Source organism: Protopterus annectens, chromosome 8.part0 (assembly GCF_019279795.1).
Source record: "Protopterus annectens isolate FY-2018-M chromosome 8.part0, PAN1.0, whole genome shotgun sequence".
In the NCBI taxonomy this organism is placed as follows: domain Eukaryota; kingdom Metazoa; phylum Chordata; order Ceratodontiformes; family Protopteridae; genus Protopterus; species Protopterus annectens.
In genome coordinates, this window is record NC_056741.1 from 1,673,354,029 (window position 1) to 1,673,380,272 (window position 26,244).

Sequence of the window (26,244 nt, forward strand, 5' to 3'; positions counted from 1 at the left end):
GAATTGTCCCCTCGCTCACCCTCTGAGGTATCCTTTGGTGATATTCTTGAAATTCTTAGAGAGGTGACTGGCAACCCTCGAAGCCTACCTCTGAAGAGTCTGTGTTCCTCCAGGCCTTTCGCACCTGGCCCCCTACCTCCTGGGTTACTTTACCTGCTGACGAACTGTTCCGGATTGTCGTGCAGCATGCGTGGAAGGTTCCTGACACCGATGAGGCCATTCCCCAGAGGCCAGATAAAATTTTTTCTCCTCCTGCTACTGACCCCCATTGGTCCAAGGGTCTTCCTGTAGATGCTTTTGGTGACAGCCAAAACAAAAAAGGACCTGGCGGAAGAAGAAAGCCAGACTGTCCATCCACCCAACAAAGAGTCCCATGCTCTGGACAGACTAGGGAAGCGTACTTTTGCATCAGCGACCTTTGCAGTCAGGTCCCTGAACTATATGGCACACTTTACCAGGTTTCAAAGAGATTTAATTTCTGAGCTCTCTGAAACTTTGGCTGGTGCCGTGTCTGATGAGGTCCATGACAAAGTGGCCTCAGCTAGCCACCATTGAATTGATATCTAGCTCCTCCATGCGCCTGATGTCTCACGAATCAGAAGGAGCAGCTAGAGCGGTGAGTTCAGGCATTGTTCTGAGATGACGAGCCTGGATGCCCTTGTGTAATTTCGCGGAACCTTTCAAGGCTTCCTTTCTCAACATTCCCATCGAAGCCTCTTCATTTTTTGGACCCAAGGTTAAAAGCACACTGGCCAGATGTGAACAGGACGGTAAGACCCTTTCTGCCGTGGGTGTCCATTGTTCTTCCCCTCAACGGGCTTTCTCCAGAAACCAGAAGAGTGGGAAGATATGGTACAAAAAGTCTCAGGGTCCTTTCCGTGACACACGGGCCAAGTTCTCCCCTACAGGCAGAGGGGGAAACTCACAGAGAAGACACCCTTTTCGGGGCAGAGGGGGTCCGCGTAACCAGGGTTCTAGGGACACTTTCTTTGGCCAATCCTACCAGCGCTCCTGAAGAGCGGCCCAACTGCTTTCCTCTGGAAGTGGTTGGGGGTCGTTTCTCTTTGTACCCTTCTGCCTGGCTAACCATCACCACTGATTCTTGGGTACAAAGGATAATAACCAGAGTTTATCATATTCCCTTCGATCTTTGTCCCAGTCCCCCAACAAACTTACCCGAAGTTCCACCCAGTCAAAGGGAAGAAGCTGCATTAGAGACATCAAAGCTGCTAAGAAAGAGTCATCCAAATAGTCCCTCCAGACCAGATAGGATCCGGATTCTACTCGAGACTATTTTTGGTGCCAAAGAAAACCGGGGACTGGAGACCAATTTTGGATCTCAGCATATTGAACAAGTTTGTAAGAGTACAAAAATTCTGGATGGTTACAATAGTCTATCCTTCTGCTTTTGGAAAAAAGACGATTGGATGTGCTTGATAGACCTTCAAGATGCGTACTACCAAATAAAAGTGGACAGGCCATCAAGAGGATTCCTTCGCTTCCGTGCGAGAGACAGTCACTACCAGTTCAGAGTACTGCCCTTCGGACTCTCTACAGCCCCCAAAGTGTTCACAAAGTGCATGGCAGTCGTCACATCTCACTTGCGACTACAAGGATTCCAGGTGTTTCCATACTTAGATGACTGGCTCATCTCTGCCCCCACCAGACATCTCTTGAAAGAAGCAGTGGCATACACTCTCTCCTTTCTGCAGAAAGGCTAGGCATAGCCATAAACTGGCAAAAATCCAGTCTTACCCCATCTCAGCCCACAAAATTCATAGGGGTCATCTTGAATACAAAGGATTGCAGAGCATCCATTCCAGAGCACAGAATTCTAAGGCTAAAGCAACAACTGATCCCAATCCTTTCAAGGGAGAAATCCACAGCTCATTCTGTTATACAGTTGTTGGGTTCCATAGCAACCTCCATCACCATTGTCTCCCTGGCCAGGTTTCACATGAGGCTTCTACAATGGCTACTGCTCACCCAATGGTATCCCTTTCAGTATCCTCTTTCAGCCAAGATTCTGGTAACTCACAGGTGCAAACAGGATTTAAATTGGTGGATGACCCACAACCCATCACAGTGGTCTCGCCCCTTCTGCCCCCAACAATCCAAGGCTACAGTGACCACTGACGCCTCCCTGATGGGGTGGGGGTGGGGGCTATGTCAGGAACAGACGGTCCAAGGTACTTGGTCCGAAATGGAGGCCCATCCGCATATAAATGTTCTAGAGCTGAGGGCGGTGCTTCTGGCATTGCAAGCATTCCATCCCCTGCTGCCTTCTGAGACTATTGCAATACAATCAGACAACATGGCGGTGGTCTGGTACATCAACAAACAGGGCAGAACCAAATCTTACCCACTCTGTCAAGAGGCCATGAGAGGATATGGCAATAGGCGATGGCTACCAACCCGTTTTCTTCTAGCAATGCACATTCCCGGGAGTTCCAACGTGATATCAGACAGACTCAGCAGGTGTATTCTACAACCTCACGAGTGGTCCCTGAATCCCGTGATAGCGGTGGAGATTTTCAACCACTGGGGTCTTCCTTGCTCTGACCTCTTTGCGTCCCCAATCAACTACAAATGCAGCAACTATTTCGCCCTGATTTCCCCATCTGGGACAGTCACACAGGGACGTTCTAGTCCACGATTGGCCATTGGGTCTACTTTATGCATTTCCACCTCTCCCCCTCATTCCCCAGTTTCTGAAGAAAGCCCTCCGGTTGAAGAGCAAAGTGATCCTCATAGCACCATATTGGCCTCGTCAGATTTGGTTCCCCTTCCTTTGGCCTCACCTGCTAGATCAACTGTGGATTCTCCATCCAACCCCGGGGTTGAGCTCCCATCCACAGAATCTGATTCACCCCACCTTAGACAGCCTGAAGCTCACAGCTAGGCTCCTCCAATTCGCTTGATTGCCAGGCAGAATGATCTTTCTTTGCCAGTACGTGACATTCTTATTGCATCTCATAAGTCTTCCACCAGAATTACTTATCTAAGCAAGTGGAAAAGATTTACTTTTTGACTGAAAGAAAAGCAGGTAGATCCTTTTTCAGCACCAGTGTCGATAGTACTGGAGTATCTAGCCACTCTTTTTCAGTCCGGTCTATCGGCCTCTACCATTAGAGTTCATTTGGCTGTAATATCTAATTTCCATGATGCTGTCCAAGACTCCTCTCTTATGTCACACAAATTATGTAAGACTTACATAAAAGGTGTGAATCATCTAAAACCCTTTTTTTAGAGAACTTACTCAACCATGGGACCCGTCATTAGTTCTACAAGCTTTGACAATGCCACCTTTCGAAAAATACTTGTCATGGAAAACCTTGTGTTTGGTCGCCATTACTTCTGCCAGACGTATTTCTGAGCTTCAAGCCTTATGCATCAAGAGTCCATATTTGATTTTTCATAGTGTCATTGAGAACTAATTCTTCCTTTCTGCCAAAAGTGATATCTGAAATGTCCATTAATCAAACCATTGAATTGCCAGTTTTCTTCCCCAACTATTCAAACAAAGGAGAGTATTGCCTACATACCCTAGATATTCACAGGCAAATTCGCTTCTACTTGAACAGGATTAAAGCGCCTCGTAAATCAGACCAGTTATTTTAGGCCTATTCTGGACCTAGATTATGATGTGCTGTTGCTAAGGTCACATTGGCTAAATGGTTGAAAGACTGTGTGACCTTCATTTATAGACAACGTAATGTTCCATTACCTACTACCATAAAGGCTCATTCTACAAGGTCGGTGGCAACTTCTCCTTCCTTCCATGCCTGAGCTTCTTTACATGACATTTGTGCAGCTGCAACTTGGGCTACCCCTCATACCTTCATCAGTCATTACAAATTGGATTTGGCCTCCAGGGGAAGAGCATCTTTTGGTTCTATGGTGCTCAGGAATGTCCTTCCATGAGACCCTCCCAGGAATAAAGGTAGCTGGGGACTCTGTCCCATATGTAAGGAATGAACGAGGATTAGCAATATCAGATAAAGAAGTTATGTCTTACCATAACGTTCCATCTGTATTGTTGATCCTCATTCAGTCATTACGACCCTCCCTCTTTCCCCCTACTGTGGCTTATAGTGGATCTCACCATCCGGTTCTATTAGGTCATTTGACCATAGGTAGCCTCTACCTTCTTTTGACTTGCAAACTCAATCTGAGGTAACAGGGCGAGGGGAATTCTGGGTAAGAGTTTTAGCTCTAGAGTTTGTAGTTGACGTGAGCATGGAAGATGGCCAGCTCGGTTCTGAGGTCGGAACCAATACCCATACGTAATGACTGAACGAGGATCAACAGTACAGATGGAACGTTATGGTAAGACATAACTTCTTTTTCTTTAGGATAGCCCCTACCCCATTTTTCTTCCCGTCCACACCATGGTAGAGCAGTTTGAACTTACCTCTGATACACCTGGCCTTACTCCCCTCCCACCTAGTCTCTTGCGCACACAATATATCAACTTTCCTTCTCTCCATCACTTCAGCTAGCTCTTTACCAGTCATACTGCCAACATTCAAAGTTCCTACCCTTGCTTTCAAATTCCTAAACTTCTCCTCTCCTCCTAAAACCGGGCATGCCTAACTCCTCTCCTTCTCCTCTTTCTGTCAACAGTAGCCCAATTTCCACCAGCAGCATGTTGGCTAACAGTACTGATGGCGGTTCTTGTTAACCCGGGCCTGTACTGATCCAGTATGGAAATCTGTCTTATTGTCCACATGTTTGATCTGGCAGAAGTTTTACACCAGATGCCCTTCCTGACTTAACCCTCCCCATTTATCTGGGCTTGGGACCAGCACGAAGAAATACACTGGCTTTTCCATCCCAGTGGCTGGGTTACACTTGGAATGAACTGAACATGTGAATTTGGTAAAGAAAGGTTTTCAGGATGGCTATTCAGCAGAATACCTGGGACAGAGGAAAAGAGGAGTACTTGTATTAATTGCAAGAGGAGCTCCACTAGTGATAGAAGAGGATAAAAAAGATGATAATGGTAGATTTGCAGTCTGAGGAGCAGCTGGTAAGGGAGGAGGATTAAATTGGAATGTATTTATATTCCACCTAAAACTGCTATAATAGAACCTAAGAAAATTCTGGGATAAATAATTGGGTTTCAGCAAGGAATATTACTTTTAGGTGGGGACTGGAGTTTGATTTGAAGATGTGTCTGGGGGCGTGGGGTTCCAAAAGGGAAAGTAAAACAAAGGAGGGTAGACTTTTGAAGACATTTATGAAAATATTTGTCATGAAAGATGTACTAGGCGTTCGGAGTGAATTTACATATTCCCCAAGATACAAAAACTGGACTAGTCTAGACAGAATTTACATTCCACAGGAACATGCGGATTTAATTGAAGGTCCTGATATGCACCCAATAACTGTCAGATCATGCACCAATAATAACTAAAATAAAAACATAGGGTAATGCAATAAAAATTAGAAATTGTAGCTTTCCCACTTAACTGTTTTTTGGTACTAACTATAGGGCACAAAAACTTTTAGCACAACGACTCGGGCAGCAGAAAGTAGAAGGGGCTGTCTCCAAGCTTAGGAAGCCCGTAACAAGGAAGGCAACGAGATCCTGTAGAGGTATGAGAAATATTTGGGAAATTCTGTGAAAGTCTGTATAAAGCAGAGAATTATGGAAATCAAGAAAAGATACAAATGGAAATGTTTCTGGAAGAATTAAATATGCCAAGGTTAGAGGTAGATGAGGCTGAATTACTAACGGGATAGGAGGAGATGAGATAAAAATGATGTATAATCAATCTACAGGAACGTCTCCAGGAATAGATGGTATTCCTGTGGAAGTTTGGAAGCTAGGAGGGAAAAAAACTGATGAAGATCTGGAAGGTTTTAACAGTATTTTTTAAGAGAAGTACCACCAACATCCTGGAAGAAAGTGGTGGTAGCTGTAATACCTAAAGAGGGTAAAGATCCATCAGATCCTGTTTCATACAGGCCTATTTCAATACTAAACCATGATTATAAAGTGTTCAGTCTGTAATGGCTAAAAGAATGGCAAAAGTGATGTCAAAATTGATAGATATGGATCAGTGTGGTTTTGTGGAGGGGTGCCAAACATTTGACCAGATTAACAGAACATTGATGATCAAGAGGGAAGGAGAATGTAAGAAAATACCACCATCATTGGTGGGTCTTGATACAGAGAAAGCACTGGACAGAGTAAGCTAGGACTTTATGTACAGGGCAATGGAAGCATTTGCATTCCCTGATAAAATTATAAGGTTGATTTATGAGGATATATGAGGGATCGGAGGCAAAAAGTTAAGTGAGTGGGGTCCTCTGAATATTTCTGCTTGAGCAGAGGAACCAAGCAGGGGGTGTCTTCTTTCCCCTTTATTTGCATTATATTTAAAACCATTGGCAAAGAAAATAAGGGACTCAGAAATTCATGGATATAATTTGTGTGGTAGTCAAGAAAAGCTGGCTCTATTTTAGATGATATTTTATACCCGACAAAACCAGAAAAGGACATTATAGTGTTGTGGAACATTTTGAGACAGCTTCTTATCTTTTCAGAAAACAAAATTAATGAAGCTAAAACAGAGGCATTAGCGGTAAATTATGTAACCACATACAAATTGGTTCAGGAATACCCATATTTATCAACAAACCAACAAATCCAACTAAGAAAGTTTTATCTTGTGTTTTGAATTAAAGATTTTTATCTGCAGTGGCTCCAGTAACTACTTATTTTATTTTGAATATCCATATTTATGGGGCATTATAAAATAAAGTGTTTAGGATTATGTATTGAAAATTATTTTGTTGTGGCAGCTAAGGTTATGTGGGTGGAGACTAAACTGAAGGTAATACAAAAACTGAGAAAGTGGAAGCTCTGTGATATGGATGTAAGATACAAGCAGTTAAAATGTTTTTAGTCCTTTTAGTCTTATACACAGGCCAGGCAGACAGTGAACTATCAGTTAACCGAAACTCAAGCAACCGGCAAAAAAATATCGAAGAAATTTTATGTTGCACACACACACACACACACACACACACACACACACACACACACACACAGAAACATACCTTGCTTTTTTAGAGTTTTAAAAAGGAAGATAGGAATAAATTTCCCCTCTCCCCAACCTGAGAACAAGTCAAACCAAACAAATTGTATACGGTACAGGATTAGTCATGCCTGTCTTTAATAGTAACTCTCAAGTAACCAGAAACTATAGTTATCCAGCATCTAACAGTCTCCATAGATGCCTATTAACTGAGAGTTTACTGTATTTTTATCAACCAGAGAAGTTGTGGATAGCAATTAATAAAGAGCTGAAGTATTTTATCTGGCCCACTCCAAAATGGCGGATTCTACTTCCTCAGACATACCTCCACCCCTTGAGAAAAAGCTTAAATGGCTTAGGCCAGACACACTTTCTCATTCTGACATACCTGCTGAGGTTTCAGAACCCATGGTGCATCTCACTCCACCTCAGATACCTTCTGCAAAGACCTCACTGTAGGCTGGTATGACGTTGAAGGGCCTTGCATCTGAGGAATCCACAGAGAAAAGTGAATTCCGGTTTATCTCAGAGGGTCCAGAGGGCAACCCTCAGATAGTCTTTAGGGAATAGGTCCCAGATAAACTAGTCAACGTACATCAGGGATCTGAACCATTATGCTCGGCTCAGGTGGAAATTTGCCAAAAAAGAAATAGCAAAGAGCTAAGCATGTCTCTTCTCCTCCTTTTTTCAGCATCTGCTCAAGGTCATTTTATCACTGAAGTTTCCTTCCTTTTCTTTCTAACTAAGAACATCTTGTTTGGCCCACAAGTAGCTAACCTTTTCAAAATCCCTCTGAAACAGTGAAGAGGAATGAAGGACTACAGACAGCTTCTGCTAATCGGTATACCCAAGTACCAGAGGAATTGTCTGACCAAACCCACCTCCTTTGTCTGAAGAAATCCTAGACCCAGTCGAAAACGCAAGAGAGACCCCAGAAGGAGATTCCCAGAAAAAAACTCTGGAAGGCATCCCTTTGGGGAAAAATCTCTGACAATCTAAGGACTCCTCCATCCCTCAGACCCACCGTGCTCCTCTCAGAAAGGCTTACCCAATCTTTTGCCACCTGGGAAAAGATTACTTTAGACCAGCGGGTTCTTTCTGTCATAAAAAAGGGGTTATGCCACTTCTTGGATGGAGATTCCACCATTAAATGGCATATCTTCCCCTCCCCACCACAAGCTCCGTCTGCTTCCACCCATTCTACAAGAGCTGTAAGCACAAGGCACAATAGAACCAATCCCCAAAAAATTTCTGAGGAGGGGATTTTACTTCAGACTTTTCCTAGTGTCAAGAAAAGAAGGGCAGTGGAGATCCATGCTGAATCTCTCTTTACTAAACACATCTGTAAAAGTATCAGCCTTCAAGATGCTTTCACTGCACACTGCAGCCCTTCATACTTTCCTGGTATTTCTAGAACTGAAAGATATCCCCACATACCAATTCACCCCCCCCCCCTTTTGCAGGAAATTCCTCAGGTTTTGTTGTGGGTCATCATACTTTTATGGGTCATCATACTTTTAGTTTACTGCTTTGCTTATTGGGCTCTCCACAGCTCCAAGAGTTTTCACAAACTGGCTGGTGCTAGTGATTGCCTTCTGTTGAACACAGGAAGTCTAGTTTATTCCCAAATCTTATGATCCAAGTTGTCTTGCCACAGTTACTTTTGCAGCACCTCCAGTTCTTAGTTGACTCCAGGAAGCCCTCCCTGCAGCCAACTCGGGAACTATTTTTTCTGGTCTGCAGGGTGGACAGAAAAAGATGCAGTTTTATCTATCTCAGGACAAAGTGAAGTGCCTAACAAACTACTTCCACAGCCTTGCCTCACTCAGCCAGTGCTCTGCCAGGGAGGTCCTAAGGGCTTTGGGATTCATGATGGCTACTATCCCAATGCTTCCTCTAGCCAAACTGCCTGAGAATTTGTAGTCCCAGCATTCTCACCCTCTAGACACCGTGATTCCTCTATTACCTTTTCTCAAAAGGGACCTCTTATGGTGGAAGGACCAGGAGACACTCAATCCAGGACTTCCCTTCACTCCTCCAGACCCAGTTCAGAAAGCGTACACTGATGCCTCAGGCAAGGCATGGGAGGCCTGGACAAGGACGCATTACAGGGCAGGTGACAGAGCTATTAAAGGAGCACATCAACCTGAAGGAGATGAGGGCCATCATAGAACCTCTTCAAGTTTTCTCTCATGTCTAGAAACCAGATCTCCAACAAACATTCACAGAGAACACAACTGTCTTGGGGAAACAGAGCATACCAATTGTGCAGATTGGCATAGAGAGCCCTAGGACCTTTTCTCCCAGAGCAGAGTTTCACTCATAGCCATGTAAGATTCCCTCAGAAGGCAACGTGTTAGCAGGCACATTAAGCAGGACCTTGGAAGACCCTCATTAATAGACCCCGAACATATTTTCTTGGGCATCCTTCAACATTGGGGGACACCTCAGATCGGTTTGTCTCGGGGAAAACAATAAACAGCTCCCCTTCTTCTGCACTCAGGGCTCTTGCCCCTCAACCTGGAGGATTGATGATTTCCATTTTCAGTGAACACCTCTCTCTTCCCCTAGTGCCTCTCATTCCAGGAGTTCTTCTAAAGGTCCAAAGGAAAAAACAAATCTTTTACTGGTGTCCTTCTTTTGGCCAAGACAGCATTAGTTTCTTGTGTTTTTCATCTAGCCAGGGGTATGTGCTACAAACTACCACTGCAAGAAGATCTCATCACACTGCAGAAGGTCTCTACTATACCCCCAACCTGTCATTCCTAAACCTAACCCTGTGGAGGATAGTGTCACCATTTCTCTGAGGATGTGATTCAGGTTCTCCAAGAATCTAGGAGACCCACCACTAGAAAATACTATGTAGCCAAATGGAAGAGATTTTTAATTTGGTGCCATAGGACTGGACAGGATCCCAACAGATCAGAGGTACCTTCTATACTGAAAAAAATCTGTATGAGCCCATGCTTACAAGTCTGGCATATTTTTCCATTAAAGTCCAGCTGCCAACTATCTCTGCCAGTTTACCTCTCAGTTCCCTACTTGTGTCTACACCTGAGGTTAAACTGTTCCTTAAAGGAGCTCCGCATATTAGGCCACCAAGGAAGGCCATAACCCATCTCTGGGACCTCATCTTTGTGCTAGAAAAGCTTACCTTACTTCCTTTTGAACTAGCTGGATCAGCAAATCTGAAATTCTGCATCTAGCAAACTATTCTTGTGGTCCTCACTTCAGCTAGGAGAGTCCCAGAGCTTCATTCATTTATGGCTTTTCCCTTTTTTCTTATTTTCACATGGGCAGGGTGACCTGAGGGATAACCCTTCATTTATGGCCAAAGTAGTGAATGGGCTCCGTCTCCTCTCTCATTCAGGTCATAAACTTTCCCATTTTCCTCCCTAATCTACAGAATCTAACAGAAAGGCTCCTACACTCTGTAAATGTTTACATACAGCTAAGATTCTGTCTGGACAAAACAAACTCATCCAAAAGTCTGAACAGTTTTGTCTCTTTCATGGACTCAGAAGTTGGTCAACCAGCATCTAAGCAAATCATTGTAAACTGGATTTTTAAGGCCATCTTCTTTGTTCTCTGCATGGCAAATCTTTGCCCCAACGGCCCTGAGCTCATTTTACCAGGGCAATGTCATCCCCTGGGGCCTTTTAGAAAGCAGCCCACTTGGTCTTTGTATATACCTCCACTAAACATTACAGGATTGATTACTTTTCAAGGTCTTGAGCTGCCTTCACTAGATCAGGCCTTTCTGACCTGTTGTGTAACTCTGCTATCTCTTAGCCAACCCACCCTTACGTTCCCTTCAGCTTTGGGAATTACCCACTTGTTGAGAGTACTGCAGTGCTGCAACAGTGATTGCAATCAGGTTGTTTCTTTGGCTTTTCCCGGTTAGGGGTCGCCACAGTGGAACTCCAGTCTGCTAATGATTGGCAGTAGATTTTTATGGTGCCGAGTTGCCAGCCCGAAGCCCAACCTTCAGCAAAGGCACGCCCATTCACGCATGTCTTTCGAACACCACTCGACCACGGGGAGGACATGCAGACTCCACACAGAAGGCACTCCAGCCAAGAATCGAACAGAAGAACCTCTTGCTGTGAAGCAACAATACTACTGCTGCACCACCACAGCTAGTGATTGCAATCAGGACATAGTATAATGGTGTAAGAACTTGCCATAACAGTAGATGTCCTACTGATCAGTGTTGCAGTATTCCTTTCCCACCCTCCTTCCCCTCTGTGGCTATTTTTAATTCTGTCCTGTCTCCTTCTCTTTCTGCCGTATGAACAGTACCCTAGACAAGGGGCCTGCTCACCACTTAATGCTCTGCCTCTCCTAGCTGACCACTTCTTTCTCAGGGGTCTGCAGGCCACTGGTTTGGAGATGGTATGAATTACACTTGTACATCTGCTTGTGTGCTGAGGTCACATGTCAGACATACAGTTTAAGAATACTGCAACATTTCAGTCAGAACGTCTACTGCTCTGGTAAGTTCTTACACAACTATGCTGTGTCCTGACTGAAGTCAGTGTTGCTCTAATCATTCACTTAACCAGATACAACTTCCGCCAAGCTCCAGCTATCCTGAGGGAAACTTTGGAGGGAACCAGCTATTAGATGGTTCAATTATTCTTTCTTCCTTATACCCAGGTTGGTCAACCAGTTTACATGGCAGGACCGATATGGACCTCCACTAGAGTTTCTGCTGGCCTTGCCCTTCCCAGGCAAAGTTCGCCACCTTTCAGGTTCGACCTGGTACACTCATGCTTCTTCTTCAGTCATTGTACAGTGGGGTCTCGTGCCCACCCTCAAGCTTGAGCACCTGTTAGTCTCCTTGGTCTGCATACTGAAGTTGTACTTCTTGCAGCTGTGCTTAGCTATCCAGGACATTTTACTGAACAAGTTTGTTATTGTTAAACAGTTGGTAAGCTCTGCATGGTGTTGTGTGTATTCATGTAGTGCTGCTTGTAGCTTTGCTGTGTATATAAACAGCAGCCATACAGAACGTTGTACGGAGTGAGATTTTTTTATTTCTTCTTCATTTGTTATGCTGGCAATTGGCATCTGATGTAAAGCAGAAAATATGCATTGAATTAGGGAATCTTAAACTGTAGCTGTTTACATGTACATGTTCATGTTACCACACAGGGTGGACATATATCTTTTAGTGCCATAATGCAGTTCATTCTTCCTGATGACTGCATCTTTTCATTTTTGCCACTAGAGGTGTCAGAAAGGGTAAAATGAATTGGACCTTAACTAGCTGATGCAGTCTGTGGTTTGTTCTTATTGGTGGAAGAAACTGTGGTTTGCCATTTGGTGTCATAATGACTGATTTGGTTTCATGAATCAGATAATAACCTAAGATTATGATAAGCAATTTTTACATATCGTCGTGGGAACTTTTTGACTTCTTAAATCCCAGAGCACTTTTCTAATATTGTGTTTCCTTAATTTAGAAAGCTGCTTCAGGAAAGAAAATTCATCCACCCACAGGAAATAAAAGCATGTCGTACTTGCCTAGCAAATCAGACAGGTGACTTTTTTTCCTTACATTGTACTACTTGGTACTGGAAGACAGTGTGAAGGTTCTAAAGTGCAGTGGAGCTTAGTGTGTTATTACTTTTCAGGTCATTCTAATTATTGGGAGAAAACAGTAACTGGAGTTTGAAGTAATCATATCTGTTTGAAAGGTGTTTTAGTATTGGCCTAGGGAGTATTCTGAAGTTACCATCTTGGTGTCTTTTTTTGTAATCTCTAGATTCCACACAAGGAGATGCACTCACTGACTCCCAGTGCATGCTTACGATACTGTGTACCTACTCATTTGGGTGTGACTTGCTTTTGTGCTCCATATTGATCCTTTTGTGCTTCAGAAGAAAGCTTCCAGGTTTGATGCTGTATAGGTATAAACACTGTGATGCCCTTCTATTCATACGCTGTAGTACTCATGACATGGGGGAATCCACCTCCAGCTGACTCGTACATCCGGCCAGTATACAAAAGTCTAATGCTACTGTGAGGTACATGCAACGCCACACATCAACAAACGTACTTCAGTCATAAAGAAGCATCTGGTATAAAGTAGATGTCAACACGTACCAAGTTCAGAACTTTTCTGCCGCCTGTCAAGTAGCCTTTTCCAGTCATCACTCATCAGGTAAGTTGCGAACATTGGTTCAGATAAGTACCCCGTTGTTTTTTTTTTCTTTAATTTTTTGGTTACGTTATTGTGCTGTGATTGCATGTCAACTAAGGAGGGCAAGTGTAAGTGTGGAAGACAGATTCCACATGAGGACTCTCCTGACCTTTGCTTGTTTTGGTTAGGCCAAGACCACGACCATACCACCTGTACTGTCTGTAAGGCCTTCGTACCCAAAACCCTTCACAACCATTTAGCTTCCCTGAAATTATAGCTTGAGAAATGGGCACCTTAAGTGTCTTGCTTGTGATGTAGAGGTGGCATCAGGCTCATCAGACAAGCCGTAACCTAAAAAGGCCAAGAAGCCACAGCCTGCAGTATCCCCTGCTCCCTCTCTTCCAGGTGTCTCTCTTGAGACCGATATGGGCCCAGAGGCCATCTCAGAGTCTGTAAATGTTCCTTCAGTGGGTACCATAGTGGAGGCTGTGAAGGACCTACCAGCACGTCCATGAGGAAATTGCAGGTGTCCAACTCTGGCATAGGGGGAACCATGACTTGTAATTACTGGAGGCCTGCGTGGCATCACCCAGATCATTGTGCGGGAGGATGTGCCTACTGACATTGTGGAGTACAGATCGACGTCTGGCCCATCCACCTTCCACCGCATGGAGGCTCCTAAAAGAAAAAGGTCAAGACTAAAACATGTTTCTCTGGTCCCTCAGGATCAAACACTTGATTGACAGGCCTTCTCGATGCCTTTATGGCCCCACGTCAGACCTTGGCTCCCTCTCTCTCCTCCTGCATTTCCTCTTCCTACTCCCTTAAAGAGGACCTCTGAGGAGATTTCTTCAGATGATGAGCAATCATCAGGAGATGAATCCCTGGCTTATTATACCCAGATTTCTTCCCCTTTGGGTTACGGCTCACCAGAAGAGGAATCTAATGATATGGACTCTCTTGGGGAGGATATCTCCTTTGGGGAGACTATCCCGAAGATGAGACAGTTCTTCAAATGGGACTGTTGCCAAGTTTCTGACCTCCAAAAAAAGGTACTACAACCTTCTACAGATGGACTCCTCCTCTCCGTCTGTAATACCCCCATTCTGCCAGCCTTCTTAGATGCCTTTACAGGTGCTTCTAAGTACCCTGACTCCCTGTTCTCCAGCCCCAAGTGCCCAGATAGATTTTATAAGGTGCCTGAGGACTCCAAATTCCTCTTCAAATGCCTCTCTGCTGAGACTGATGCCATCTCAGTCACTGCAGATAAGGCATCCAAATTACTGCCTTCTACCTCCTTGCTTCCCTCCGATAAGGAGAGCAAAGTCATGGAGAGACATATTTCTTGGCACTTTTATTAGACACAGGAAAGCTTCTTTCTGAACTCCCTGATTCTCCCACCAAGACTAAGCTCTCCTCCATTCTTAATTCTTTGGCCCAGGTTGCAAGGCACTCCATTAAGTGCAGTTATTATGCCATAGAGGCCTCAGCTGGGGCAGCTGCCTCTAGATCTGTCTTGAGGAGGGAGGAGGTATTCATGGCTCAGGATCCAACCTTTGCTTGGTGATGTGAAAGCTAAGATCATGGATGCCTTTGTAGAGAGCAAAGCCTTGTTTTGTAACTCAGCTGCATAGCCTTTTAAGTCTTGAAAAGGGCAAGAAGTTGCAAAATTTAAAACATATTTTTGTTCCCCTGTCCCCAGGTTTCAGAGGAATTATCCTACCAAAATCACCTTTATCAGAAATCCTGCTAGGCCACTGTCTTCCAAAGGTAATAGAGATTCTAGGAAACCACTCCCATCTAAGTCCTCCTCTTCTTCTCTCACTCAGAAACAGCCCTTTCAGGCAAAGCCTGGTAGTCTATGACTACCTGCCTCCAGGCCCATCAACTTTTTTGTCTCTCTGCCTCCCTCCCTCTCTCTCCCTCTTCAGCTTGGAATCCGATAACCCAGGACTCTTGGGTCCTATCCATCATCCATCAAGGATATTTCATGGTGTGGGGAAACTCTTCCCTCCTACAGGGGCATGCCACAACCCCCGAAAGAACTGGAATTTTTCCTCCAGATCATATCCAGCCTTCTCTCTCAAGGCAGTATTCAGGAAGTCCCACCCTCCTAAGTTGGAAAAGGATTTTACTCCAGGATGTTCCTGGTTCCCTGGAAGAATGGGCCTAGACCTTTCCCATCTAAACACCTTTCTGAAAGTTGCCACCTTTCTTATGCTAACATTACCCACCTTTCTTCCACCTGTGCTTCCCCAGGCCTTTATGGTGACATTAGACATCAACGATACCTACCTTCATATCCCCATTCACCTTTGGTTCAGGAAATTTCTTTGCTTTTCTATTGCTTCCTCACATTTTCAGTTCTCTGCTTTGCCCTTTGGTCTGTCTACTGCACTGAGGGCCTTCATAAAATGCTTTTCTCCTCTCATATCCTACTGTAGACTACAGTGTGTACAGATTTTTCCTTACCTAAATAACCTACTCCTCCAGGACCTATCTCCAGAGATCCTTCTGGCGAATCTCTTCTTCACAGTGTCTCTCCTGGAAGAGTCTGGGTTTCACGATAAACTGGCAGAAGTCCACTCTGATCCCTTCCCAAAATCACATTTTTCTTGGCTGCAAGATTCAAACAGATGTAAGATGCTAACCTCCTTACGGCCAGAAAAGGTGCTGTCATTTAATTCCTATTTCCAGGACCTCTTGCTCCATCAATCTGTGATGGCCAGGGACTTTGTATGCCTTTTGGGGTTCATGGCCTCCATGATTCCCATGCTCCCTTTAGCCAAGTTACACATGAGAAAATTCCAGTGGTTCTTGAAGACAGTTTGGATACAGTGCTTTCATCCTCGGGACGTTGTTACCCCACTCCTGCCCTGCATGAAAAGGGAATTAGACTAGTGGATATTTCAGGTTGCAAGGAATCTAGGTCTACCCTTGAAACCACCTCTCCTTATTCAAGAGCTGTACATGGATGCTTCAGATTTAGGATGGGGTGTAGCACTGGAATTCTGGAAGGTCAAAGATGCATGGTCTCCAGTCCAAACAAGGGAGCACATCAACATCAAGGAGATGAGGGGCTTGATTTTTGCCCCACAAGTCGTCAAGCCTATGCTTTCCCCAGGGGTCCTAAGGTGGTTCACAGACAATACCACGGTCCTCTGGTATGTCAACAAACGGGCAGACGAAGTCTTACCTCCTGTGCAGACTGGCTTTACAGGCCTGGGAGCTAGCCTTGCAGAGTCAGGTCTCACTTCAGGCTATCTACATTCTATTTACTCAGAATGTTGTGGCAGACACACACAGAAGGTCCATGACTCAATCCAATGAATGGCTTACACAGGAATGTGTTTCTGGACATGGCCCATCGATGGGGTATACCTCAGATCTCTTTGCCTCCCCCATGAACAGACTGTTTCCTAAATTTTGTGCCAGAATCCCTCATCCCTTGACATGGAAGGTGGACGTTCTATCTTTCTCTTGGAATGGAATGTTTCTGTATGCACTCCCGCCATTCCCACATCTCCAAAAGGTCCAGCTAAAAATCCAGTGGGAGCAACCACAAATGTTGCTGGTGACCCTCTTTTGGCCAAGACAACATTAATTCCCCCTCCTCCTGCATTTAGCTAAGGGCAATCGCCACAAGTTACCCCACAGAAAGGAGCTACTCACACAGGGCAATTTATTTGACATTTGTTAATCAGGTTAGTCCAACTGGGACAAAGCCTGTTTTCATTGGAGACCCGGGGAGAAAAGCGCCATAAACATTCAATAATTACATTAAGTAAAACAAACTATACAAAGACCTAAACAATAAAATTTAACATTACTGGTACTTTTGAATAAGCATTGTAGCATAAAAAATACAGATAGACCAAGTCTTAGCAAAGCTAAAAACCAGTGCAAATAAAATTGGCAAAGAAAAATATAATAAATGAAAAAGAATGAAAGAATTTATAATTTACAGAAAAGAAACAGAGAGGAGAGAAGGAAAGAGTGATATAGTTGCCAAAGAGAAATAAGGAGAAAGGTATGGTTTCACAGATGTAGAAGTAAGAATAAGAGAGTAGTTTAATTAGAGAGAAAATTTAGTCAGGAGGAAGGTAGCACAGACGTAGTTTATTTTCCTTAAAGTGAAAGTTTACTGACTTTCTAAATAGGAATTTGGATCTGATGCGTCGGATGTTGAAGTAATCTCAGCAGGGTAACAGTTATAGAGATTTTTTCCTATGTTGGACTTGGTTTGAGAATGGTTAGGAGATATTGTTCAGAGCTATGTAGGGTTGTAGTAGGGGTATAGAAGGAGATGACAGATGAAATGCTGGGATGGAAAGTTGGTTGGTTTAGAATACAATGAATGATATATATATATATATATATATATATATATATATATATATATATATATATATATATATATATATATATATATATATATATATATATATATATATATATATATATATATATATATATATATATATATATATATATATATATATATATATATATATATATATATATATATATATATATATATATATGTATATATATATATATATATATATATAGATATATATATATATGTATGTATATATATATATATATATATATATATATATATGTATATATATATATATATATATATATATATATATATATATATATATATATATATATATATATATATATGTATATATATATATATGTCTATGTATATATATATGTATATATATATATATATATATATATATATATATATATATATATGTATATATATATATATATATATATATATGTATATATATATATATATATATATATGTATATATATATATATATATATATATATATATATATATATATATATATATATATATATATATATGTATATATATATATATATATATATGTATATATATATATATATATATATATATATATATATATATATATATATATATATATATATATATATATATATATATATATATATATATATATATATGTATATATATATATATATATATATATGTATATACACACACACACACGCACACACAAGGGAACTCTAGTACAGCCACAGATGTTAACTCTAAACCTGACTCTGACAGTAATTAGGGTTTTGAGTCCCTTCAGACACCCCTTTTCTGAGGAAGTGCTTCAAGTTTTGCAGGAGGCCAGAAAACCCACAACTAGGAAATCCTACATTTCCAAATGGAAGAGGTTTTCCATCTGGTGTCACAAAAAGGATTTATAACCGTTATTAGTGGATGTCCCAGTGGTTTTGTCCTATCTGTGTGAATTGATGCATGGGCTGTCTTTCTCCACTTAAAGCCCATCTTTCTGTTATCTCTACAGGTCTGTCCATGTCGCCACCTTTAGTTTCTAGGTTGAAAGTTAAGTTCTTCTTAAAAGGCATCCTTCACAGCAGGCCACCAAAGAAACTAGCTCCTCCTCCTTGAGACATCAGTTGTGTCTTGGAAAAATTAACCCTGGCCCCATTTGAGGCAGCAAGTTGTTCTCTACAGCATTGCACCTGGAAAACTGTTCTTCTCGTGGCAATTACTTCTGCCAGAAAGATATCTGAGATACAAGCTCTGATGTCCACATCCCCCTTCACAGTCTTCCATAGGGATAGGGTCTCTTTACCCACTAATCCTTCCTTTATGCCAAAGGTAGTCAGAGTGATCTCTGTCAGTCTGTCAACCTTCCAACCTTTTCCCCTTCTCCTCAATCCTCCAGTGAGAGGATTCTGCCCACTTTAGACATGCACAGGCAATTCGGATACTACTTGAACAAAACAATTTCTATCCATAAGTCTGACTCCCCGTTTGTTTCTCATCACCCAAGGGTTCTGGGTCAACCTTTTTCTAAGCAGACTATCTCCTCTTGGATTTCAAAAGCTATTTCCTTCTGTTACATAACCAGTGGAAAGAATCTGTCCTCACCTGTTAGGGCACATTCCACTAGGACATCATCTTCCCCTGGAGCTTTCTTTAAAGGGTTGGACACTTACTCTACCCTGGAGGCAGCTACCTGGTCTTCTGTTCATACCTTCACTAAACGCTATAAACTAGATATCATTTCCAGGTCCAGAGCTGTGTTTGCCAGAGCTATTCTGCATGGTTTTGTGGAAAATGCTTCTTCTCCGTCCAATTCTTCTTCTGCATGACCTTTGGCACTCTCCCTGTGCAGCATATTAATAGAAGAACGTAGAATAGTTGAGTAAAATTGTACCATAACCATAGGTGTCCTTCTCTTCTATATGCAGCAGTATTGTTTTCTCCCCCTGTCTTCCCCCTGATGCTTGCCTGGTGCCTAGTGGTCTGTTTTTTTTCACCTAAGATCAGACTGGTGCTTTTCTGGCATTCATTTCTGAAGTTGGTACGTGCAGACATGCGCTTTTTACCCGACATCTCTTTATGACCAATGTATGTTTGCTGATGTGCAGCGTTGCATGTACCTTGCAGTAGCATTAGACTCTTGTATACTGGCCAGATGTACAAGTCAGCTGGAGGCAGACTCCCCGATGTGAATACTGCAGCATATAGAAGAGAATGACATCTATGGTTATGTTAAGATTTTACACAACTATTCTTTCCCACTGTTTGGGGTCGGATCATTTCACGTATTCTTGAAAGTGCTAGTTTTACTTTGGTCACTTGCAAGTGACAGTGAGACACATTTTATACTTCTCACTGCTAAGAGGATGTCAGTGCTGTATAATTCATATTCCAATAATCAGGAGGGACTCACTGTTTTATAAAATAATAAACACTGAACATCAGTTGAAGCCTTAAACTCATAAAGCCACTACAAAGGCAATTTCTGCACCCCTTCTGTACTTGATTTTGTTCAGCTATCAAAAGATCGAACTTGTACCCCTCATTGTCAGACATTATTTAGTGGGGTCAGAGAGGTGCATACTACACTTCCACCACTAGGCGCAAGTCCTAGGATATTAACACCACCTTTTCTACTTTGGGCACCCAGTGGATGAAAACAAGTCGCTAATTATGTGTGGAGTATGCCCCAATGTCCTTCAAGGATGCATCTGCAGTCCTAACAAATGGGTTGTCCTGTCGTCAGGCAGCCCTTCGGTCGGCCGGATTCCAAAGTCTGGGTCTGGCCTCGGCTGGTGTCGCACTTCACCCGACGTCATCTCTGCTGGTCTTCGGGTATAAAGGCATCAGCCGACGCCATTTTCCTCAGTCTTTCTTGCCGCGTGGCGCCCGAAGCAGAAGCTGTTCGCAAATGCCGGTCGGTCAGATCCAGAGATTACTACTACCGAATGCAACTTCGAAGACTTCTAAAAGCTAAGTACCCCGTTGGGGACTCTTTCTTGCCTCAGCCGATGTCAGAAAAAGTAAATAACTGTTTAACTTGTGGGAAACAAATACCTCATAAAGATTTCCACTCTTACTGCTTACCTTGTTTAGGCCCAGACCACGACGTAGCAGCTTGTTTAGCCTGTGCTTCCTTCAACCGACGAACGCTTAGGCGTCGGTCAGAGTTTGCTGAACAGTTTTTCGGCTCAGACTTTGCGTACATTATGCCGTCGGATCCTCAGACTACCCAAATTGTTAAAAAACGCAAAGAAAAGGACCGACACTCGCGGTCCGCGGTTTCAGCCGAAACCACGGTAAAGCAAACCGCGAGTGTCTCTGTTTCGGCCGAAACCGAGCAAACGGTTCAATCTACAGCCGAATCCATGACTACTACCGAGGCCCCTTCTACCCTAGCTGAATCGGCCTCTGAAATTTTGCCTACTAATGTGGTTTCTCCAGAGTTATTGGACACCATCCCTTTGGATGTCTCTACCCCAGCACGTGGTGCTGCTAGGCCTCCTGCAGCCATGTCTATAAAGGCCTTTGCCAGGGCTAAAGCAGCCAAAACTGCTAAATCAGTGCCTGTTAAGCCCCCCTCTCACAGGCCCAGCTCCAGTTCTCAAATGCTTACTTTGGCAGAGGATCTCATCTCTTTAATAAGAGGATCCCAATCTCACCCAGACAGGGCCTCACAACCTCCAGAGAAGAGACCTAGAGTAGAGCCCCCTGAGCCAGGCTCCTCAGATGACTCTTCTGATGACTCAGACATTACAGACCATCCAGAGGCTCCTCTTTCTACTTATGAAGATTCTGATGCTGAAGAATCTTTTCCTTCTGCCTCTCCACCAGAGGAATTTTCCTTTGGGGAAACCTTACATGCCATGCGAGAGCAATTCCAATGGCAGGGACAAGATTTCTCAGATTCAAGAAAAAGGCTTAGGACCTTTTTACACTTACCGCAGCATAGGCCCTTAGCTATACCTCCAGTTCTTCCTGTTGTGGATGATGCATTTAATGATGTTTGCACTGCTCCAGATACTTTACCTCCAGCCCCTGCTAAGCCCGACAGGTTCTACAGGGTACCGGACACTCATCACCACTTATACAAGGCTCCTTTTGCAGATCCGAAGACTATCTCCCAGGGGCCTAAGGCAGTAGCTTCGACCTCAGCTAAAACCCCTCTCCCTTCTGATAGGGAATCCAGGTCCTTAGAGAGATGGGGTAAAAAAGTATACACCTCCGCTACTCTCTCAGCTAGAGCTTTGAACTGTCAGTTTCATATGATCCAATACCAAGAGTTTATGCTTGATCAGTTAACTAAGAAACTGTCCTCTGATGATTCCTTAGATAAGAAATATGTTCTAGAAATGGTGAATAACATTCAGCAGGTTAGTAACCATTCTTTAAAATGTGGCTATGATGCACTGGAGGCTTCATTTAGATCAGCCATGACTGGCACAGTTATAAGAAGGCAAGCATGGTTGAAAGAGCAGGTCTTGCCGGATCATGTTAAAGCAAAGCTTTTAGATGCTCCTCTGGACAAGGTCAGTCTATTTGGTTCTCCTGCCCAACAAGTAATGAAGAAAATCGAAGAGAAGGCAAAATCTGTACAAACAGTTAAAGATTTCTTACAGGTACAGCCCCCAAGGTTCAGCAGGAACTGGCCTTCCAAAAATTGGTCCTTTCCAGACTCCTCTAAAAATCAGAGAGGCAGGAATAGACGTTCCAGAGGCAGAAATCAATCCAGAGGAGGTGCCTACAGGGGACGCCAGTGGCAAGGCAATAACCAACGAGGCACGGATACAACCACTACCACTGCAACAGGACAATCACAGTGACTTGGTTCTAACACCGCCTACCAGGAAACAAATAGTAGCACCCTTGGGCGGAAAGTTAGCCTTATTTTCAAAAAACTGGCACTATATCACAAGAGACAACTGGATTTTGCAAACTATAGACCAAGGCTACAGGTTTCATTTCCACACCTTACCAACAAAAAGAGGAATGCCAAACCTGCCACCAAATCAAAAGTCAGAAGCCCTAAAACAAATAGCTCAATTAAAAAAGATGAGAGCTGTGGAAAGGGTACCACCTACAGAACAGGGCAAGGGATTTTACTCCAGACTCTTCCTAGTACCAAGAAAAGAAAACAGTTGGAGACCTATTCTCCACCTGTCCACTTTAAACACATTCATCATTGTTCCAAAATTCAAAATGCTGACCCTACACCAACTTCTTCCCATGCTGGGCAAGGAGTATTGGCTGGTAACTCTAGATCTCAAGGAGGCATACCTGCACGTCCCCATACGACCAATTTGCAGAAGATACCTCAGATTTCTTGCAGGATCAGAGCATTATCAATTTTCAGCATTGCCCTTTGGCTTATCTACTGCGCCCAGAGTGTTCACGAAATGCCTGGCATCAGTAATCGCTCATTGCAGGCTTCAGGGAATCCAAATTTATCCATACCTGGACGACTGCCTGATACAAGCGGACAACAAAAGCAAGCTGACACAAGATTTACAAAGAGTCATTTGCTTACTACAAGCCCTGGGATACACAGTCAATTTAAAAAAGTCAAAACTGATACCATCCCAGACAATAACATTCTTGGGTGCAGAATTGGACACAGTAAAACAGATGGCATTCCTAACTGCAGAAAAACAAGAACAACTTCCTCTGTACTTCTTGACACTAGCAAAGCAGAACAAACTAACAGCAAGGAAAGTACTACAGGCCTTGGGTTTCATGACATCCTGCATAATCTTGGTCCCCCATGCCAGACTGCACATGAGAAAGCTACAGTGGTACCTAAAGAATTTATGGTCTCAACACAAGCACAGCTTAGAAACCGAAATACCACTAATTCCATGCCTGAAACAAGAGTTCCTATGGTGGGCTCAGACATGCCAGGCAAACCCAGGATTGTCCTTCCACAACACTCAAGCAAGCCAAACCATAACAACGGACGCCTCAGACCTCGGTTGGGGGGCACACATGCTGGACAAGTGCATTCAAGGCCTATGGACTCCAGATCAGCTACACCTGCACATAAATCAAAAAGAGATGCTGGCAGTAAAACTAGCAATCCAGAATTTCAGACCATTCCTCAGAGAGGGCCAAGTGATAAGGACAGACAACACCACAGTCATGTGGTACATCAACAAACAGGGAGGCACTCATTCATACCCCCTATGCCGAATGACTCTGGACCTGTGGAATATGGCTCTGAGCTACAACATTCAATTGCAGGCAATATTTGTACCGGGAAAAGAAAACATCCTAGCAGACATGTTAAGCAGAACTACCTCGGATGCTCACGAATGGATGCTACACCCGGACATCTTCAAGGCCATCACAAAGAAATGGGGAATGCCACAAATAGACCTATTTGCATCCCCACTCAACCACCAGCTCAAGAAATTCTGCACAAGGACATACCACCCTCTTGCTTGGAAGGTGGAGACTCTATCCTTCAATTGGAAAGGCCTGACAGCATATGCATTTCCACCCCTTCCTTTGATGCACAAGGTACTACTGAAAATCAAAGAGGAACGTCCAAGGATAATTCTGATAGCTCCAAATTGGCCAAGACAACATTGGTATCCATTACTGAGGAGCATGTCTCGGGGGGGGGGGGGGGAACGTGGACGCTACCCCTGATTCCTTTGATGTTGACTCAGTTGCAACTACAACATCTTGCATCCAAACCTGAAAACTCTGCAACTCACTGCCTGGAACATTACATAAGAACTTCTAACCCAGACTTATCCCAAAGGGTTAAAGACATTATCCTTGAGGCCCGCAGACCTTCTACTAGAAGGAACTATGCAGGGAAATGGAAAAGGTTTGTCATTTGGAGTACGGAAAGAGGGAAAGATGTGTCAAAGGTAGATATTGCCAACATCCTGGAATATTTGGCAGAGCTCCTACATACTGGCCTGTCCTATTCCTCCATCAAGATACATGCATCAGCTATTTCTGCAGAATACAGCCTCGATCCCCCTGTCTTCTCGCATCCTCTACTCAGGCAGTTCCTCAGAGGAATTAAGAATGTAAAACCTCCTAGGAAACCACCGTTACCAGCATGGGACTTGAATTTTGTGCTAGAAAAATTGACACTCCCTCCATTCGAACCAGCAGCAACAGCAGATCTTCAACACCTATCCTGGAAAACTGCTTTCCTACTGGCAATTACTTCAGCAAGAAGGGTTTCGGAACTACAAGCTTTAATGGCAGTACAACCCTTCCTAATCTTCCATCAAGATAGTGTCCATGAGAACTAATCCTACATTTATGCCTAAGGTGGTATCCAGACTGTCTCTAAACCAGGCAATCCACCTACCTACCTTCTTTCCCAATCCACAGAACAAAGGGGAAAGACTGCTGCATACCTTGGATGTACATAGACAGTTGTGCTACTACCTGGACAGAACCAAGGGCAATAGAAAAACTGACCAGCTCCTAGTAGCCTATGCAACAGGAAGGGAAGGAAAAGCAATTTCAAACAGACAATCTCCAAGTGGATAGGAAATTGCATAAGATTCTGTTACTCCTATCATGGAAAGCAAATTCCACAGAACATAAGGCCTCATTCTACAAGGGCTACAGCCACTACCACAGCCTTCTTACGAGGAGTGGCTACCAAGGACATTATTGAGGCTGCTACTTGGACCTCCGTGCATACATTTGCCAAGCATTATAACTTACCTCTATACTCTAGATCCCGAGCAGGGTTTGCCACTGCTGTGTTGCAAGGGATCCTAAGTACACCATAATTCTTATTCCTCCTCCCCTAGTTTGGCTATGGTATTCTACCCATTTGTTAGGACTGCAGATGCATCCTTGAAGGACATAGTACAGTTTTGTACCTACCATAAATGTAGATGTCCGAACAGGATAGCATCTGCAGTCAGGATTACCCACCCTCCTTTCCCCTCTGTGGTACTCCTAGGGTATTGCCCACCTAATAGCTAGCTGGGGGGGGATCTCTTATGGTGTATTTGTTTGTATATATGTACATACATGCATATTTTTTGTGTTTGCCTTCTATTTTTTGGGAAACATTGGCATTTACCCAAAACTTTAGCTATCCAAGAGGGCTACTGGCATCTGGGGCAAGAAACACTGAGGAAAATGGCGTTGGCTGATGCCTTTATACCCGAAGACCAGCAGAGATGACGTCGGGTGAAGTGCGACACCAGCCGAGGCCAGACCCAGACTTTGGAATCCGGCCGACCGAAGAGCTGCCTGACGACAGGACAACCCATTTGTTAGGACTGCAGATGCTATCCTGTTCGGACATCTACATTTATGGTAGGTACAAAACTGTACTTTGTCCTGTGTTTAAGGAGCCTGCGATTGATCTTTGATCAAGATTCTTCTCTTCTTTCTTATGAGTCTAGTTAGGTTCAGTAGTAGGGATTGTGAAGTATTTTTAAAAGTTGTTCCTGAGAAGCTCACTTTCCAGGGATATCAGATATCTGTACCTGTTCAGCATCTTCTGGGAGTTTATGGAATGTGAGCAGATGGCTAGCGAACCATCAATGATGTCTCTGCAGGCTGTCTTGGTGACATCTTGATCCCCAGCACAAAGTTTTTGAGGTGCTTACCCATTCCATGCTTTTGACCTTCAATCGACTGTCTAGTATCCTTCTACTGTTTGCACGTCACTTCCCATGTTGTTCAAGGACTGGCAGCTTGGAATCAGACTAGG

The 26,244-nt window shown here is 43.4% G+C and overlaps 1 protein-coding gene across 1 annotated transcript in view; it reads left to right on the forward strand.

Annotated features, from left to right (window-relative positions):
• Window positions 1-26,244, forward strand: part of LOC122809594 (exosome component 10-like) — a 1,034,611-nt gene that overhangs the window by 935,480 nt on the left and 72,887 nt on the right. The window contains exon 14 of the mRNA XM_044081202.1: window positions 12,518-12,594. Coding sequence (XP_043937137.1) covers window positions 12,518-12,594 — 77 coding nt within the window. The remainder of the gene's footprint in view (window positions 1-12,517; window positions 12,595-26,244) is intronic.